The following is a 16,106-nucleotide window of genomic DNA, read 5'->3' on the forward strand; positions in this document are numbered from 1 at the left end:
GCGTAGGTGATGATGTAAAGGGACGTGTAGAAGATGACATTGTAGAGGTCAAAGTGGCGGACACCATCAGCCCTGTTTCTGCAGAAACGGCGCCGAAGGCAGACGAAAAAAACACGCCCGGACAGTTGATTACAAGATACGTCGAGTTGGACATGGCACCGCGCCAGAACAGCAGGAGTCAAGGCCATTACGAGCAGAGAAGAGGCGGCGGGAGCACAGTCCACAGCATAATTACAATACTCCCCTGACGAGAAGGAGAAAAAAAAAAAACAGAACAGGATTTAGGTTGTAACACATGGTCAACGCCACCATCAAGTTACTCGTCGCCCCCAACCATCGACAGGGGTCGAGCGGGACAAATCCGGCCACGGCGGCCGTCAATCACGCGCCCATGCAAACTTATTGTCGAGGTTGCTGCTGCTGGCACGCGCGCTGCCGTTTAGGCTCTGCGCCAACGGTGAAGCATGACTCCGACTCATCCTGCGATACGTAGGCCATCCCCAGGTTCATGTGAGCTTCAGGCGCTTGACCAAACTGTCACAATGGCCAAATCGCCTGCCCCTCTTCGAGCCGACACGCACCGGGAACTCGCGCTGCTGAGATTTAGCGAGGTGGCGGGCGAGCGATTGGCCGACAAAGAGGGATCCTCGTGCCCGGACAGGTCATACACGGTGGCCAGAAAACTTTGATCATACGATCGCAGCTCGCGCAGCTCCTTGATCGCTGTATTGCCATTGAGCCATGAGCAACCGCGAGCGCCAAAGGACTGCGCTGCCCTTTTGTCCCTTCATCCTCCCAAAGACATGGAACAAGCACCACAGGCGCGGAAGCACTACCACACACTGACCCATGGCCATTTTGCGACGCGCTCCAAAAGTTGAGACACCCAGCTGCTTCATATCTTCCTCCGACAAGGAAAGAAACGTGCAGAGATCAACCTCTTGCTGCGCAAACACCTATCACACACACCCCACAAGTAGAAAGACGAGGCGAGATTTGAGCTGCCCGAGCATCCCGGCCGAAACCCCAACACGCGAGCCGACACATAGAGGTAGCGCTTGGCGCATGCGAGCAATTCAGGCCGGTGGGTAGCAGCGCCCACCTGCACGTAATTGTGGAGGTTCAGCTTGGCCAGCAGCTCAGGGAGGCTGCGAATATTAAAATAGGAGCGCACTTCGCCCGACACCTCGGGCATGGGCGTGGAGGGGCTGGGTTCTCGTTCCATATCCAAGTCAAAGACATCCTCGCTCGGGTGCTGGGAGTCGAGCGCATGCGCATGTCCCCCAAAGACCCCGCTACTGGCCTGACTGAGCGGGCTCAGCGGCGCTGACAGCGGGGAGACCCCAGCTTGGTGAGCATCCCCCTGCCGCTCTGAAATGTGTCCGAGCGTGCCTTGACCCAGCGCACTGGGTGCGGGTGAACTACCCGGCGCCAAGCTAGGCAAAGCACCGTTGAAGGAGAGAGACAAAGATGGCCAGGGCCTTCCGCCCCGGCTGCCCTCCGCTGCGTCCCGCAACGCTTCGTAGGATGCGACCCCCGCGTCCTATTCGCACGCACATCCAGGCAACTGTGAGCACATTCCCTTTGCCAAGCACGTGGAAACCGAGTGTGGCTGCACCAAAAGAAGCAAAGCATGTCCTCCTCGCAAAGCACCGCCTCCCGTGTCCCGATACCTGGCCCAATGCAGACTGTTGGTGCAGGTGTGCGTCCTCCTCGGCTTGCTCTAGCGCCTGACGCTGCAGTCGCTTAAACTCAGTGGCCGGCATTGAAAACGAAAACCCATCACCCGCAAAGTAGCTGTTGCAGAACCCATGACGAGAACAGGAGAAGCGTCAGGTCCCAAAACCCGCGCATGAGCCACCACGAGGAAGAAAAAGCCTGGCCCAAGACAAAATAAAATGCCATTTACACACGCACACGCACACGCACACATAACAGCGGGGCGATGGCAAGCACAGCAAGCTCTGCCACTTTAACGATGCAGCGCGTGCGTGGGGGGAGAGGGGAGGCAGGGGAATCATCACCTGGTTGGGGCACGTGGCTTATTAAAGACAGTCTCAGCGCGAGCTTGCTCAGCCTCCAGGCGCCGCTGCTCCCAGCCGGGCTTGCGCAAATGAGGTGAGCGCGAGCCCGATTGTCGCGCCGACTCCAAACCAGGAGGTGGTGCCGATGATGCAGCAAAACCCGTTGAAGCCAATTGACCGTCCTCTCCATCATCCAGCCCCAAAATGCTGCCGTCACTGCGACTGTCGTGCAGACTGCTCTGCCGACTGGCATGCCGACTGTCCTGCCGACTATCGCGCCGACTCACCAGGGGGCTGCCTCTGCTTTGGCACTGGCTTTGGCTTTGGCTTTGGCACTGGCTTTGGCTTTGGCTTTGGCACTGGCTTTGGCTTTGGCTTTGGCTTTGGCTTCCACGACTTTGCGTGGCAAGACTCGTGCGCAACGGGGAGGGGGCAAGTGGCGAGCCCGGAGCTCGTGACTCCATGACCAAAGGATTGGGCCCTGGTCGCGGCGCCGCGGGTTGCAACCAGCGCGCGTCGTCAACAATGACATCAAAATTGGGAGCATCAACATCCATGCTGCCATAGCCAAAATCAGGTCCACCCCCCAGCGCCCGCAAAACTGCCCGCCGCGCCCGATAGAGATCAGATGCGGTGGCTTCGGTGGACTTGAGTGAGATGGACGCGGTATTTGCCTTCCGTCGTAGCGACAATTGCACCTGTAACTCCTGTGCGCGCAGAATCTGAGCCAGAAGGACTTCAGCGTCGATGCCTGAGCGGCCAGATTTGTCGTCCAGCTCCAGCGCCATCTCCTCCACAAGGTCAAACGTCAAGCTGATGGGCATGGTGCCCTGAATCATGTCCAGCCCAGCTCGTACACACTGAGGTGGGCCCTCGATCATCATGCCTGTATCTTGGCCCGGCATGGTAAAATACATTCTACACAGGCGCGCCAAGTGCATGCAGAGTGAGACGGCCAGCTGCCTTGGATTGTCGCAGTGACAGCTCAGAAGAGAAGAGGCACAGACAGACGTACAGGGTGCCAGTGGCGTCGCCCAGCGCCTTGAGGCCCTCTCCTGCACGGCCAGCAATGTTGCTGTGGAGGTGGCGCGGAACATCAATCTGAACACCGTATGAGCAGTGAACCCAGGCGTGAGCGCCGACATGGGCTGCGCGAGAGCAGATGGTGAACGTTCGCCCTTCCCACCCACGCAGAGCGAGTTGATGGCTCAACTTGGCCCCTTGCAAAGGCTGATGCAATGCCTGACCTGAGCGCATAGATGATTGAGATCGGGCTCAAGACCAAAAGCTCGCTGAACGGCCTTCCAAGCTTCATGCAAAATGGACATTTGATAGCGCGGGCCTGCGTTGATGAAAGAGCGGGAGCAACCAAGTTAGGCGAGGGCCAGCTGCTACACGCGCCGCCAGTCGTACTGGCCTTTGATCATGACCATGGTGCCTTGGTTGCCAGGCTTGAAAAAAAGTGTCAGCGCGTACTCCTCGCACACGGTGCGCGCCGCCGGCGGGATATCCGTGGTGTCGATTCGTTCAACGCCACGCAAGTGAAACCTGCACACCGCACGCATGGGTCGGAGCAGGGGATGGAGTGAGGAGGCTGGTCGCAGCGGCGCACGCATTGCATGGGCCTAATGACCTGTGCGCAGTAACCGGTGCCAAGGGTAGTCGTGGGCTGAATGGCCGGAAATGGAATGAACCCACCAGAACACAATCGCCATGAGCCCTCGAATTTGACGACGAGCGTGCTCCACGGCGTCGGGCTGGCCAGAGATGCTGACCTGTATGGTGGTTTAAAACAAGGAGTCGGTGAGAGCAAACGGGCGGCATGCTGGGATCTGACAGCCATGGGACAGACCAGAATACCTGGTCTTTGGCGCCTTGGTTAGCAGCCGACATGATGGGCTGGCCACGGCGCACGTGATCGGGAAAGTGACAATGACAGCCAGTGGTTGAGGATACGCGTTTCATATTCTCGCCTTTGCGGCCGATGATGTAAAAGTGCTGTTCGTTGACAATTTCCAATCGCAAGACCATGCGATGGCTACGTGTGTCACAGATGCGCAAGATCTCCTGCCGAGCTGCCAGCATCTGTGCGCCTTGATCGGATCGAGCTAAAATGCGAATGGTTGGATCTAAAAGGAGGCAGCAGTATCGCGTTGACCGGCCGCATGATGAGGCAGGTGAGCTGGGGTTGGCTAGCGTACACAAGCACACACAAGACTTGGCCGAGCTGGCAAAGCTTTCGTTGTTGCACATGTCGACATACCCTTTTTGGAGCGAGCACCAATCTTAAAGTTGCGATCCACCGTCACAGCTTGGATGCCATGCTTGCGGGCAATAGCGTCAAAGACATGCTCCCCTGCATGTACAAAGCGCGGAGCTGGCAAAGTTCATCAATAAGAGCCCAAACAAGAGAAAGCCAGCTACAACCGCGAGCCCGCGACACTGCGGCTCCGGCCGGTCATTCGCGCATGCCCGCAGAAGATTGCAGGCCGACCCCGGACAGTCACCTGTCCGAAGCAGCAGGGCTGGTTCTCTCACACATACGCACACACACACACACACACACACACACACACACACACACATGCAGTGGAGCAGAGCATGGTGCCTACCTTGTAACACATACTCCAAGGTGCGACGCTCAATGCGCACCCGATCCTCCACCAGCCCAGACATGACGTCGCTCATTTTGTTGTTTTTTCGCTCCCCGGGAGGCGGTCCCGGCACGACCCTGCCACCCAGCGTTGAGACACGCTCAAACCCCACACGTAATCGTAATCAACCTCTTCCCCTCTGCAACCTGCGCCTTCCTCCCTCGTCCCAATGCCTCGGGCTCCTCCACGACCGCCAACACCGCCGCTGCCTCGACGCGCGCGACACAGAGAGAGAGAGAGAGACAGAGAGGCAGAGAGGCAGAGAATGTGTGAATGAGAGAGCGAGAACTAGAGAGCCAGAGAGAGACGAGACGAAAATAGCGCAAAAACAAAGGAAATAAGAAGGTGATCAGAGATATACACTCGGACAAAAGCAGTAATAGAGACAACACTCACTCACTCACACACACACTCTCTCTCTTTCCTTCTTTCGGGTAAAATGTATTTTACTTTATCCATGTCGATCAAGCGTACTGGAGCAGGATGGGGAGGCGATGGAGATGGGAAAGACGATCAGCATGGGTGTGGCCAGCGTGGGTGTTGCGGGTGGACAAGCGCGCTGCATCGACCGTGCTAGGCACATGGAACAGCAGAAAAAAAAAAGAAAAAAAAACCCCCCATTCCCTCCTGTACGCGCTTCTTTGGAAGGAAAAGGTCAACCAGAGAGGGCCTGCCCATAGGAGCGGAAACAATGTCAATTTGCATGCCTGTGTGCATGTGAGAGAGGGTTCAGAGGTGAGGAGACGCGGGTGCGCTGGGTGGATCAGTTGACGGCGTTTCGTTCGAGCCAGGCAGTAAAGGCGCGATTCTCTTGGTGGCCAGGCCTGAGCGGAGATGCTGGTGTGGGTTGGGAGGGAGCGGGCCGTGGGCCGGCAAACGCGTTCGCCTCGAGGGGCGGAAATCCAACGGGAGGGGTGGTGGAGCCACGATTCGGGTCGACGTAAGCCTCAAAGCTCAACTCCTCGGGTGAGGTCGCGCCTGAGCGAGGCTTCTCGGGCTCGGTGTACGCCTGGACCGGCTCATCAAACCCCGGAAATCCCGCCGGCGGAGGCTCCTGACCATGGCGCTGGGCCTGCTGCAGCAGAGTTTGAGACACACCTTGGCTGCTGTCCACGCGAGCAGCTCGACCGAATTGCTTGCTACGGTCCTCGAATGACAAGGCGCGTGTGCTGCGCATCACCTCGGGCAGCGCAATGACTCGTCGCTTGCGGCGACGATGGTCCTCCTCTAGAGCCGTGGCCGGTGCTGAGGAGGGGTGGCCTTCTGGCATCGCCGCTCTTGTGGTTTTGGACCTCTCTGACCTGGGCGAGCCGTCCCCCTGATTTGCTGGGGGCAGGACGGCCTGTTCCGATGCTTCGATGCCAAAGTCGGCCCCGTTCGCCACTAAGAGCTCGACGACAGCACGACCGCTGGGATCAGCTGATGCGTGCTTAATGAACCCTTCGCAGGTCAACCCTGCCACAACAGACGTCGTCCGTGAGGGAAAGATCAAAGCAGCACGTCGCTACGAGAGATGAACGGGACCCACGTACCCTCTCGTCGAACACGATCGTCCAACGCTTTTCGAAACTGCCGATACAAAGTCTCCTTGTCGGCCGGCGGGAAAGGTGCGCGCGTGGTGTTGAGTCGACAAAGGTCATACAACACATACACGGCCCGACGCAGCTGAGCCCCGGCCAGCAACTTCTCATCGTGCTCATCGTGCTCGGCTATCCAAAGGGAGGTACGGTTGTAAGGCGAGCGCACGATCGACGAACGGTACTTGCAGCCATGGTAGCCGCAGGCAAGGCCACCACGGGGTGGTCCTGCAGTCGTGCAAAAACAATGGCACTGACCAAACGTATCAAAAAGCAGCGTCAGGCGATCAACGGCACTGCCACGAACGCAAAGCGCCAGCATGCCCACATAGAGGTCGGTGTGAAGACGCTCCGAGGTGACGGACAAGGCTTGCTCCGTTAGGCCTGCATCACCCATGGGGGCAGGGTCTGAGAGCAGGGGGGCGACCGGTCTACACGAGGACAAGCTTGATGCTGATCCGGAGAGCATGGTTTGCCTCAACTTACCAAAGTGCTGCTCCCAAGGCCATTGCTTGTGGACGCTAGAGCTCATGATGGTGTGAAGACTATGAATGTCCACAACGCCTGAAGGGAGCACACGGCGGCTTGCGTTACGCAGCGCAGCGCAAGCAAGACATGGACAAACGAGCAATGACAAAAGGCATCAATCATCACGCGCCGAACCTTGCAAGGCCATGTCGTGTAGCAAGCGAGCCGCAGTGCGCAGCTCGAGAACGGTGAGACTGCAGCCCTGGAACAAGTCTGTAGCCACACGCCCATCCTATTAGACCAGGATAACGCGTGAGCCAAAAGCAATGGGAAATAGACAGCGTCAGGGCACAAGGTAATTGAGTGTCACCCACAACCCGTGCCCCACCTTAAAAAGAGCCCCGGCGTCAAAGACCAGCTGCTCGTGCCCTGCATGGTGCTGGGCCTTGTCCACCAGACCAAATCGGCTAGCTAGAACCCAAGTGCGCAACGCATGGACCCCAAAGGGCAGCGGAGTGACGGGGCCCAAACGCAGTGATGGCAGAGTCTGACCTTGAGCCAGATGATTCTCGTCATAGTTGTGCATTCGGGCCTCCAGGAGCTCCATATCGTGTCGGGCCAGCACGTCGACGCGGCGCTGCTCCTGGCCAATAGCCAGCAGCCGCCGACTCAGAGCAAAAAGCAAAACCAGAAACACGAGCAAGGTTATCAATGCGACGGCAAGGGCCGCCACGGGCCCGGGCCTTTGGGTCCATGTGGTGGACGAGCTCGCTGCGACTGCGACCGCCTCGGTGGAAGTAGTGCTGGGAAAAAGAGTGGAGGCTGGTGTTGTTGCCAAACTCACCACTGGCCACGGCGATATGTTGGACTCTGGCACCACGCAGAAGAGGGGGGGGGAAGCAGCACAACCATTCGAGGTGTGTGAGCACATGTTTCCGCGTCGTGCATTCAAGGCCCGCAAGGATGCGGCCGATGGATTGAGGCACGATGTGGTTCTGAGAACAAGGCATTGCGTGGGTTGCTGGCAAGTAACTGTGTGGTTGTGATGAGACAATGGGTTGATGTGTGAAACCACGCACCAGCGGCAAGAAAGACATCGGCCTCGATCTGCAGGTGGTCGACAGCACCGCCTCCATCAGTGGCGGTCAGGTTCACCATGATCGTGTAGCGTCCCGGGGGACCTGTGGCAAAGACGAGGCCCGTGGTTGGATCGGCCTGTACAGCCAAAGTGGATGGGTCGCTGGGATCCGTGATGGCTAGGGCACTATAACGAATTTGACCCCAAGGCGAGGTGGGAGCATCGGGATCCTGGGTTTGGATTAGCGGTCCAAGAGCCGTAGCAGCCGGGCCCAACTGGGAGAGGCGCACAGATGATGACGCGTGGGCAAAGGTGACCGGTTCGTTGATATCAGTTACCAGTAAGCGCAGACGCCAGTTGATGGTCCATGAATCAGTGGCATTGACATGGCAAAGAGCCGACAGGAGGACGGGTATGTCAGGCTGAGTTTCGTAATCGAGCTGCCACCAGCCCTGCAGGAGCTGGTGGTCGGAGCTGGCAGTCAGGTTCAAGACATGGGGGATTGAGCTGTTGACGACGATGAGACCGGACAGGTTGGCCGCTGGAGTGAGAGCTGCGAGGTGCCAGGGCACGGCAGTGTTCTCGGGCAGAAAGATGGTGAGGGGAGTGTCCGGGTCCAGGAGCTCCGCTCCATTGAACACCAAACCGCAACCTATATTGCAAAGCATGAGAATGAGTGACGACGCAACCACCTACACCACCACAAGTCACGAAAATGGCAGAAGGTAGTTGCACCACACGCACCCGGGGGTGAGCTGCCGATGCCACTGGTAACCCGAAACAGCGAGGCGAAAAGGAGGATGAGAAGCGGGGTCGGCCGGTGAGGATGGTGGTGCCGACGGTCATCCTGCACCGGCCGATGGAGGCGGCCTGGCGCGCAGCCTGCCCAGCGGTGACCAAGCCATGACCCCATCACCCGAGGTCCCCCACACGTTCGGCACTGCAATCCGTTGACCAGGCGGCCCAAGCGTTGTGAGGACAGACGAGGGCCTGATGGCACTCGGTGCCAGGGGCTGGAGCACCGAAGGGGGGTGGCGCATACGAGCAAGCACCACGGGGAGCCGCCTTAAACAATGGTGGCAGCCCGCTATCCGCCAGTCAGCGGGCCACCAGACAGACGATCACACAACGGGCCAAGGTACAGCCGGCGCCAGGCAGCATGGACGGGTGCCAGGGATTTAATGGAGGCGGGTGAGCGTGGCACTTTATACCGGATGCCAGATGCCAGATGCCAGCGACACCAACAACAACAGCAACAATCCACTCGGCGCCAAATCCTTGTCCCAGTCACACCATTGATGGGTTTCGAGGTTATATACGCAAAAATAATAGTTATTGCAGTTTTGTATATGGTCTTGTCTTCTTAAAGTGTATCAAATATTCATGTTTGTGTAGGGTGTGTTGCGGATGGGTTTTGGCCTTGTCAATGGTCCGGTCGCTGTGCATCTGGATGTACCTGTCCATGCTTGCTGCCCCGGCTCTGTCAAAGCTCAAGACGAGGTGGGCGTGCGAGCGCGAGACAGAGAGACAAAAGAGAGAGAGAAAGAGAGCGCTGAAGCCCAAGGCACGCTTGCCGACACCTCCAGATGCCATTTGACGTATGGGTGCGGTGTCGTCTCATCATAATAATAATTTACATGTTAGTCTTCTACGGTAAATACAATCAGACAGGAGGTGCAGTTGAATTCGTATGTTCTCTCAGAGTTGGCCTGAATTGGGTCCAGGGCAAGTTTAGTTGCTTCGATCTTTGGCCGTTGCAAGGGCCGTTGTCTCTGGAGCGCCGTTACCAAAGAAATTCGCGGCCTGTTGTCCAATTGGCCTAGAAATTGTGAAATGACTCGCGCAGCAAGATGTTCATGCTCGCTGGTGGCATGCAGGGAGCTGAGCGAGGGAATTGCCCGTCAGGCCGTCTGCTGTGTCAGCTGCTATCTGATGTACTGTCGCACCGGGTCTCAAAAGATGAATCCATCGTGCCTCTTGAGGTAGGGGTACTTCGTATCGCCACATGTCCAAGCCAGCTGGCGCTGAACTCAAAGTGCGCCATCTGAATACCTTTGTCAAGAACGTACTGGCTTTCCGGTATAAGTCCGTTCCACTCGCTTGCCAGGCTTGCACAAGGAAGCTGGGAAGTTGACATTGACGAGGTCCACAATGTCTTTGAGAGTCCAAACGTATTGCTTCCGTATTGTGTGTTTGATCGGATCAAAATAGGCACCGCAGTGCTTCTTGGTGTGCCCCAACAACCATGAGGTGTAGTTTGATGCTTTTTTTTTCAGATCCACCAGGCTATGCCACGCGAGATACTGCAGCACGAAAAGCGGTTCTTGTTCTGAACTACACGATTGTGTGAGTCGATGGCATGGCTTCCCATGAGTCGGAGGTTCAGTTTCGTTGTGTTTGTTGGCAGACTCTGTATCGATTTATCCTGCTCGCGGTCAGCGCCCGACAGACGGTAGACTGGGTAGTCTTCAGCGTACCGCACCAAAAACGCCAGTGCAATTCGAGTGTGTTGGCGTCGATGCCCTGTGGCTCTGCCTGAGCTTGGACGGTAGTCGTTAATCAGGAAAGCGTTGACTGTCGTAAACGCAGAAACACCACCCAGGCACATCTGTCGCCCGTGTATCACGTATACTGTAGTGATGCGCCCAGATTGCTCCGATTTGGATGCGCCAGCGACTCATTGCGCTTCTTGGCGGAACTAGAGCCAGAGGTTCAATTCTTCTACACAGGTCTCAGCGCGTCGATTTTATCTCTCTCTCTCTCTCTCAAACTCTCAAACTCTCTCAAACTCTCTCCCCCCCCTTCATCCCCGTCCCATCCTGCTCACAGGCTCGAGCACCTTCATTCGCTCCCTCATCCTGGGGTGTGCCTCACCCTGCACTGCACGCATGTCAGGTCCTTTTTCCGGACTGCTCGTAAAAGACAGTAGATTGCGACACCGTGAAATGTCAGACTATTTCATACCCAGCTCACCTGTTCGCAATAGTTGTTGCGACCATAGATGGCACTCATGTTTGAAGATGAAAAAACAGGGCCAAAGCTTTACAGAAATCCAACAGCCACCCCTCCCTTTCCTGGCATCTTCGTTTGCATTTCAAAGTGTATCATTTGTCATACTTTATTGGGTGCTGTTCAGGCTATAAACTCCATCACGCTTCCCACCCGTGTTGGATTTCTCACGCTGGTGTACACGTGCAAACAGAAGCACCAGGAGTAACCTAACCCTCTCTGTTTTTGTCAGCCCCTTTTCTCAGCTCTCTACGTCTCTCTCTCTGTCTCTGGCTCTCTGCGTCTCTCTGGCTCTCTGGCTCTCAGTCTCACTCTCTCTCTCTCAAACACACACACTCTCTCTTTCTCTGCCTCTGTCTCTCTCTCTCTCTCTCAAACTCTCTGTGTGTCTCTCTCTCTCTCTCTCTGTCTCTCTCTCTCTCTCTCTCTGTCTCTCTCTCACTCTGGCTCTCTCTCTCTGTTCTCGACGTGGGGTTGGCTGTGCCTTTTTCCATCTCAAGGTACTGCGCCATCACAGGAGGCAGAAACGGCAGGCGTCGACACCTTGCGTGTCCTTCTGTTGGGTCGGGGTTGGTCATGACTAAATGGCAGGCACCGATGCGGGTCGCTTGAGTTGATATCTTGCCCGTGGATGCCCTTGATTCTCGACCGCTCCTATTTTCGCACAAGCCTGTCTGCCATTGTGCACGATGCGCACACCGTCTCGTGCTTTGAAATGGGAGGCCGTGCTAACACATGATGATCCTTGTTGACCAGCTCGCAAACTCATGGAATCGGTGTTGCGCGTCTTGTGTTGGTTCTGATAGAAAGCTTCGTCTTTCCTCCTTTCAGCCGATTTTTTTTTTTTAACAACGTAAGCCTGCCCGAGAATGATGCGCAAATTGTTCTGCCAACGATACACGCAAATGAGTTTGATACCTGCAGCGAGGCGTAGTGAAGAGCAGACATAATTTTGACTTTGGAAACGAGGGATGGGCCGGCAGTATGCCACACAGGCCTCGCCGCCACAGTCGCATTGCGTGTTTTGTGATGGCTGCTGTGCTGGGTAACCTTTATCTCATAACTTGGCAAACATAATTTGTTACGCCATGGGCGTCTCACATCGCGCGGGGATTCTCTTTGTGTTGTGTGCCACCACGGAAGCTGTTCATTTTTTTTGACACACCTCAACCCTTCCAAGCCTGCTCGCGCTCACGACTTGCTCTCTGCGTCTGGTACCATGGTGGCTTTTACAGCATTCGACATGGCTGATGAGGAGTTTCATGCCGCCGACGCCGGTGCTTCGGACGTCTACCCCATGCAGTGCTCGGCTCTGCGCAAGAACGGCCATGTCGTCATCAAGGGCCGTCCCTGCAAGATTGTGGACATGTCCACCTCCAAGACTGGCAAGCACGGTCACGCCAAGGTCCACTTGACCGCCATTGATATCTTCACTGGCAAGAAGCTCGAGGATATCTGCCCCTCCACCCACAACATGAACGTCCCTAACGTTCGTCGTACTGAGTACGAGCTTGTGGACATTGATGATGAGGGCTTCATGTCCCTCATGACCACCGATGAGTCTGGTGACACCCGCGAGGACATTCAGCTCGATGAGTCCAGCGAAATTGGTCAGGAGATCAAGAGCAAGTTCGAGGATGACAGCGATGACATCCTTGTCGTCATCATCCAGTCCGCCATGGGTGAGGAGGCCCCCGTTGCCGTCAAGACCAGCAAGTAAATGGCTTCAATCTCGTAAAAGATGGTGCTCGCGTTAGCGGGAACCAACTTGAGTCGTGCCTTTTTGTCCGTGCTTGATCGTAGTGTCAAGCCGTTGTCTGGTTGCGTTTCTTTGCCGTGCCTTGCCTCTTTTTTTGTTTGGCTGGTGATGGTTGGTGTCAGGGCTGCCGTGGTCACGTGCCATGGCTGCCCGCGCCATGATGTGTGTGGTTGTTCCTCTTTTTTTTCCCTCAACGCGATTTCCAATCCCGGACCGTCAAGGCCGCGGAGGTCGACGCTTTCTTTTGGTTAAAAAGAATAAATTGAAACTTGACAGTATTACAACATGGCATTTAGACACGATACTCTCCAAGATGGCGCCAGCGCGTACGCCTTGATATGGTGCATCTCCATACTGCTGGGCGATGGGTGCATTGAAAGCGGCAGGCACAACAGAGGGTAGGTAATCAGAAAAAACAAACACCCCGATCCCACCCTGGGTTGATCAAACAAAAAAATTCAAGCGAGAGAAGCACCGTTTGAAAGCGAGTCGTGCAGAGATCGCGCAAAAGAAAAAGAATTAACTCCCCCACGGGGAATCGAACCCCGACCTTGACGGTGAGAGCGTCACATCATAGCCATTTGACTATGGGGGATGAGCTTGTAAACCTATTCAAAAATACAAAATATAAATCAAGCAAATATTTTTGGACAAAAAAAGCTTTTTCTTGTGAAGAACAGAAAAGAAGTCACTATGACTCTCAAGGTGGCCAAGTGCCTCGCCGTCTGACTCGTGGGGTACAGTCATCGACAGTATGTACACGTGGACATGAAAATGGAAGAGAAGATGAGATCAGACAAGGCATGAATTGGAATCAGGGATAATTATGACACCCACAAGTGACGCACAGCGTCGCAGGGGCTTGTGGCAGCACTAGCAGCCGCAGCACGGCGTCCAAAAGAACATGATAAACAAAGATTCAGAACTCACGAGCACCCTCTCAAAACAGATATGCCCAACCCCAACATCCAGAGTTGGATGTTCACAATAGTCGTGTACATGCAGAAGAAAGGTTGAGACAGCAAGGATTGGAGACGCGACCAGATCCCCAATCAAGCAGGCAGCCGCGTTTCGACCGACGGGCAAGCCACAGTCAGCCACCGACCAAACATGATCACAAGACAAGGACTTTCAATGAGCGGGCGGGGCTGGACGGCGATCAGCTAAAATTTGCTCTCGATAGAGCCGCGCCACCGTCTCGTAGGTATAGAAGACCAGCACGGCATTGGGAACGGAGCGCATGAGATGCGTGGACATGCCGGCATACAAGGCACGCCAGCCCTCCTCGCGACAGGTGCGGACGAGTGCGTCGAAAAAGCCACGGTAGGCGAGTTGGCCTGGCGTAGGCAACTCCCGGAGCCGTGTCCGAGCCACCTCTGGCGTTCCAAAAGCAAGAGAGCACCAGGGTGAGCAACAGCCGATTCAAAGATTCTCAAGCGTCTAAAATGGGTGAGGAGAGGCGCGCTACATCGACGCGAGACTCACCGTGAGGATATGTCAACACACAAGCGATCGTCTTGGCGGATATGCTGCTCAGAATTAGCCGCCCATCTGTCGCACGTCAAGAGCGCAACGCGAAGAGGCGGCGGTCACCATCGGGGGATTCAAACGCGTGAGAGGCAAGCATTGGAATCGAGCTTGCTCACCGCATTGGCCGAGACAATGGAAACTGATGACAGTGCGAGCGCGCCTTACCCTTGTAGCTCGCAGACACATCGTCGGCGCCGAAGCTAGTCTTAAAGTGCTCATAGAGCGTAAACTGCAGAGCCGATTCCACCACGCCTGCTCGGTTCAACGCGATAGGCATGAGAGACGACGACGACGGGAGAGGACAAGATGAGCCCGACCACGAGTGAGCGATACAAAACTGATGCAACATGATATGGCCAGGGCCACACACCGGCATAGGAGGCTGTGAGACCGGTGAAGAGACCGCGCCATCCTTGTTCTTTCATGGTGATGCGCAGCACGCTTTGGACCGTGACGGGCTTGTTGACCTCGTTTTGCATGAGCTGCAGGCGGGTTTTAATCACCCAGATGGGATTGGTGGCCGAGGCCGCCACCACGCCTGCAGCCAGACCGCTAAGCATGCGCACCCCATGCGAATCAGGGTTTCCGTTGGGGCCAGCAATCACGGGCTTGGTGGCGTTGTACACGCTAAAGTAGCAGGCGCGTGATGGTACGATGCCTACAAGGGTGGGTACAAGACCACGCCACAAGGCCCGGATACCCTCCCGATGCAGCGTCATGCGAAGCGCATTGTATGTGGCGCTGTATTGCTGCCAGCCGGTCGCTGCCCCCTGCCCACGCATGGCTGCCAGCTCTTGTTGCAGGAGCAGCCGATGCTGGCGGGACTGCATCCGTGTCTTGACCACCTGCACCCGATGATCGAACAGAGAGGAAAGTGAGCAATCAGCAATCGATCAAGGTGAAAGGCAGACACAGGTGAGGGGGAGAGGTGGGACCAGGGGCGTACATCTAGCGGGTTGGTAATCGTGGTCCCCACGAGGGCGCCCAGCCCGCCACCGAGAAAGTGAATGTGAAACGGCAAGGGTATGTCCTCGATCGAGGGCGCCATGTTTGATGTTTGCTGATAGTATGGCAGCTTGAGAAGGACGCTGGTTGCAGACGAATCAGAGAAAGAACTGTTAAAAAATGCCAATGCACCTGCGCCAGCAGATTCAAAAGGCCTCAACCTTCTGCTCGAAAGCACTCCGTCCTTGACGGTTCGAGCGGCGCGTAAACAGACTGGCGCGCTTGGGCCTGCCACACACCCAGCACACCCACACCCACACCCACGCACAAAGATGCGACTGTCAAGCCACTACTCGGCTGTTGAGTTGCTCACACTCGCGTCTTTGCGCCACGTGTGGCTGCGCGTGCAGTGCAGCCCACAGCCGTCAGCGCCAAGTCATCAACCCGCCCAAAATGACAACAACAAAAAAAAAAGAGAAAAATGTCACACACTCACACACACACACACACACACACACACACACACACACATTCGGCCTTTGACGTTCTGGCCGCAAGTCTGGGCAGGGGGGGTGTGTCCGTGTCCGGGCTCGTTGAAAGCAACATGGGATGCAGCAAAGGCATTTTCAGGGCAAGGAAGAGTATTCGCCCGCTCCGTCGCCATCGACTTGCTGCTGCCACTGCTGTCGTCGCTGCCCCAGGCCCATGGTTGATCACCACATGCGCGCCCTTTGACAGAGGGAACACGTGCTTTCTTCGGCCTTTGAGCCAGATCTGCATCTTCTTCAGTTTCGTCGACGTTTTCTCTGGTTGTCTCACAAGCTTCTTCGCCTTTTATGGGCCCTCTAATCAACATGTTCCTCACTCTTTGCCCCTGCTTTTGTTGCTTGCGTGAAAGTACCGACAGGTTGCAGCATGTTGAGCGAAAATGTCAGATTTGCAAGATCGCAGCAACGTGGTGCTGCTTCCACAGTCGCAACGTGCCGGGCAGAGTCGGGCGGTGGAGGGGATCAAAGTGAGGGATCGCCGGGGGTGAGTGAAAGGACGAGCATGCACGGATAC

The 16,106-nt window shown here is 56.1% G+C and overlaps 3 protein-coding genes across 3 annotated transcripts; 1 reads left to right on the forward strand and 2 right to left on the reverse strand.

Moving 5' to 3' along the window:
- Positions 1-377: 377 nt before the first annotated feature.
- Positions 378-8,714, reverse strand: MONBRDRAFT_28864 (uncharacterized protein; the record flags this gene model as incomplete). Its single annotated transcript, XM_001749321.1, has 26 exons — positions 378-480; positions 582-723; positions 848-956; positions 1,103-1,543; positions 1,674-1,797; positions 2,312-2,505; positions 2,723-2,942; positions 3,040-3,099; positions 3,438-3,572; positions 3,723-3,799; positions 3,885-4,153; positions 4,288-4,380; positions 4,637-4,755; positions 4,894-4,966; positions 5,153-5,251; positions 5,293-5,385; positions 5,777-6,133; positions 6,211-6,483; positions 6,514-6,639; positions 6,742-6,819; positions 6,919-7,015; positions 7,112-7,194; positions 7,276-7,366; positions 7,568-7,755; positions 7,803-8,453; positions 8,546-8,714. The coding sequence occupies 26 exons, from the start codon at positions 8,712-8,714 to the stop codon at positions 378-380; spliced, it is 4,464 nt and encodes a 1,487-aa protein (XP_001749373.1).
- A 2,878-nt stretch (positions 8,715-11,592) lies between these two features.
- On the forward strand, positions 11,593-12,813 carry MONBRDRAFT_38662 (uncharacterized protein). The gene has a single exon (XM_001749254.1). It carries the CDS (start codon positions 12,030-12,032, stop codon positions 12,528-12,530), a length of 501 nt encoding a protein of 166 aa, XP_001749306.1. The 5' UTR covers positions 11,593-12,029; the 3' UTR covers positions 12,531-12,813.
- Positions 12,814-13,700: 887 nt separating this feature from the next.
- Positions 13,701-15,668, reverse strand: MONBRDRAFT_28866 (uncharacterized protein; the record flags this gene model as incomplete). Its single annotated transcript, XM_001749322.1, has 7 exons — positions 13,701-13,945; positions 14,055-14,120; positions 14,265-14,351; positions 14,470-14,757; positions 14,800-14,944; positions 15,046-15,214; positions 15,541-15,668. The coding sequence occupies 7 exons, from the start codon at positions 15,666-15,668 to the stop codon at positions 13,701-13,703; spliced, it is 1,128 nt and encodes a 375-aa protein (XP_001749374.1).
- Positions 15,669-16,106: the final 438 nt, after the last annotated feature.

Source organism: Monosiga brevicollis, genomic scaffold (genome assembly GCF_000002865.3).
Source record: "Monosiga brevicollis MX1 MONBRscaffold_29 genomic scaffold, whole genome shotgun sequence".
Taxonomy (NCBI): domain Eukaryota; class Choanoflagellata; order Craspedida; family Salpingoecidae; genus Monosiga; species Monosiga brevicollis.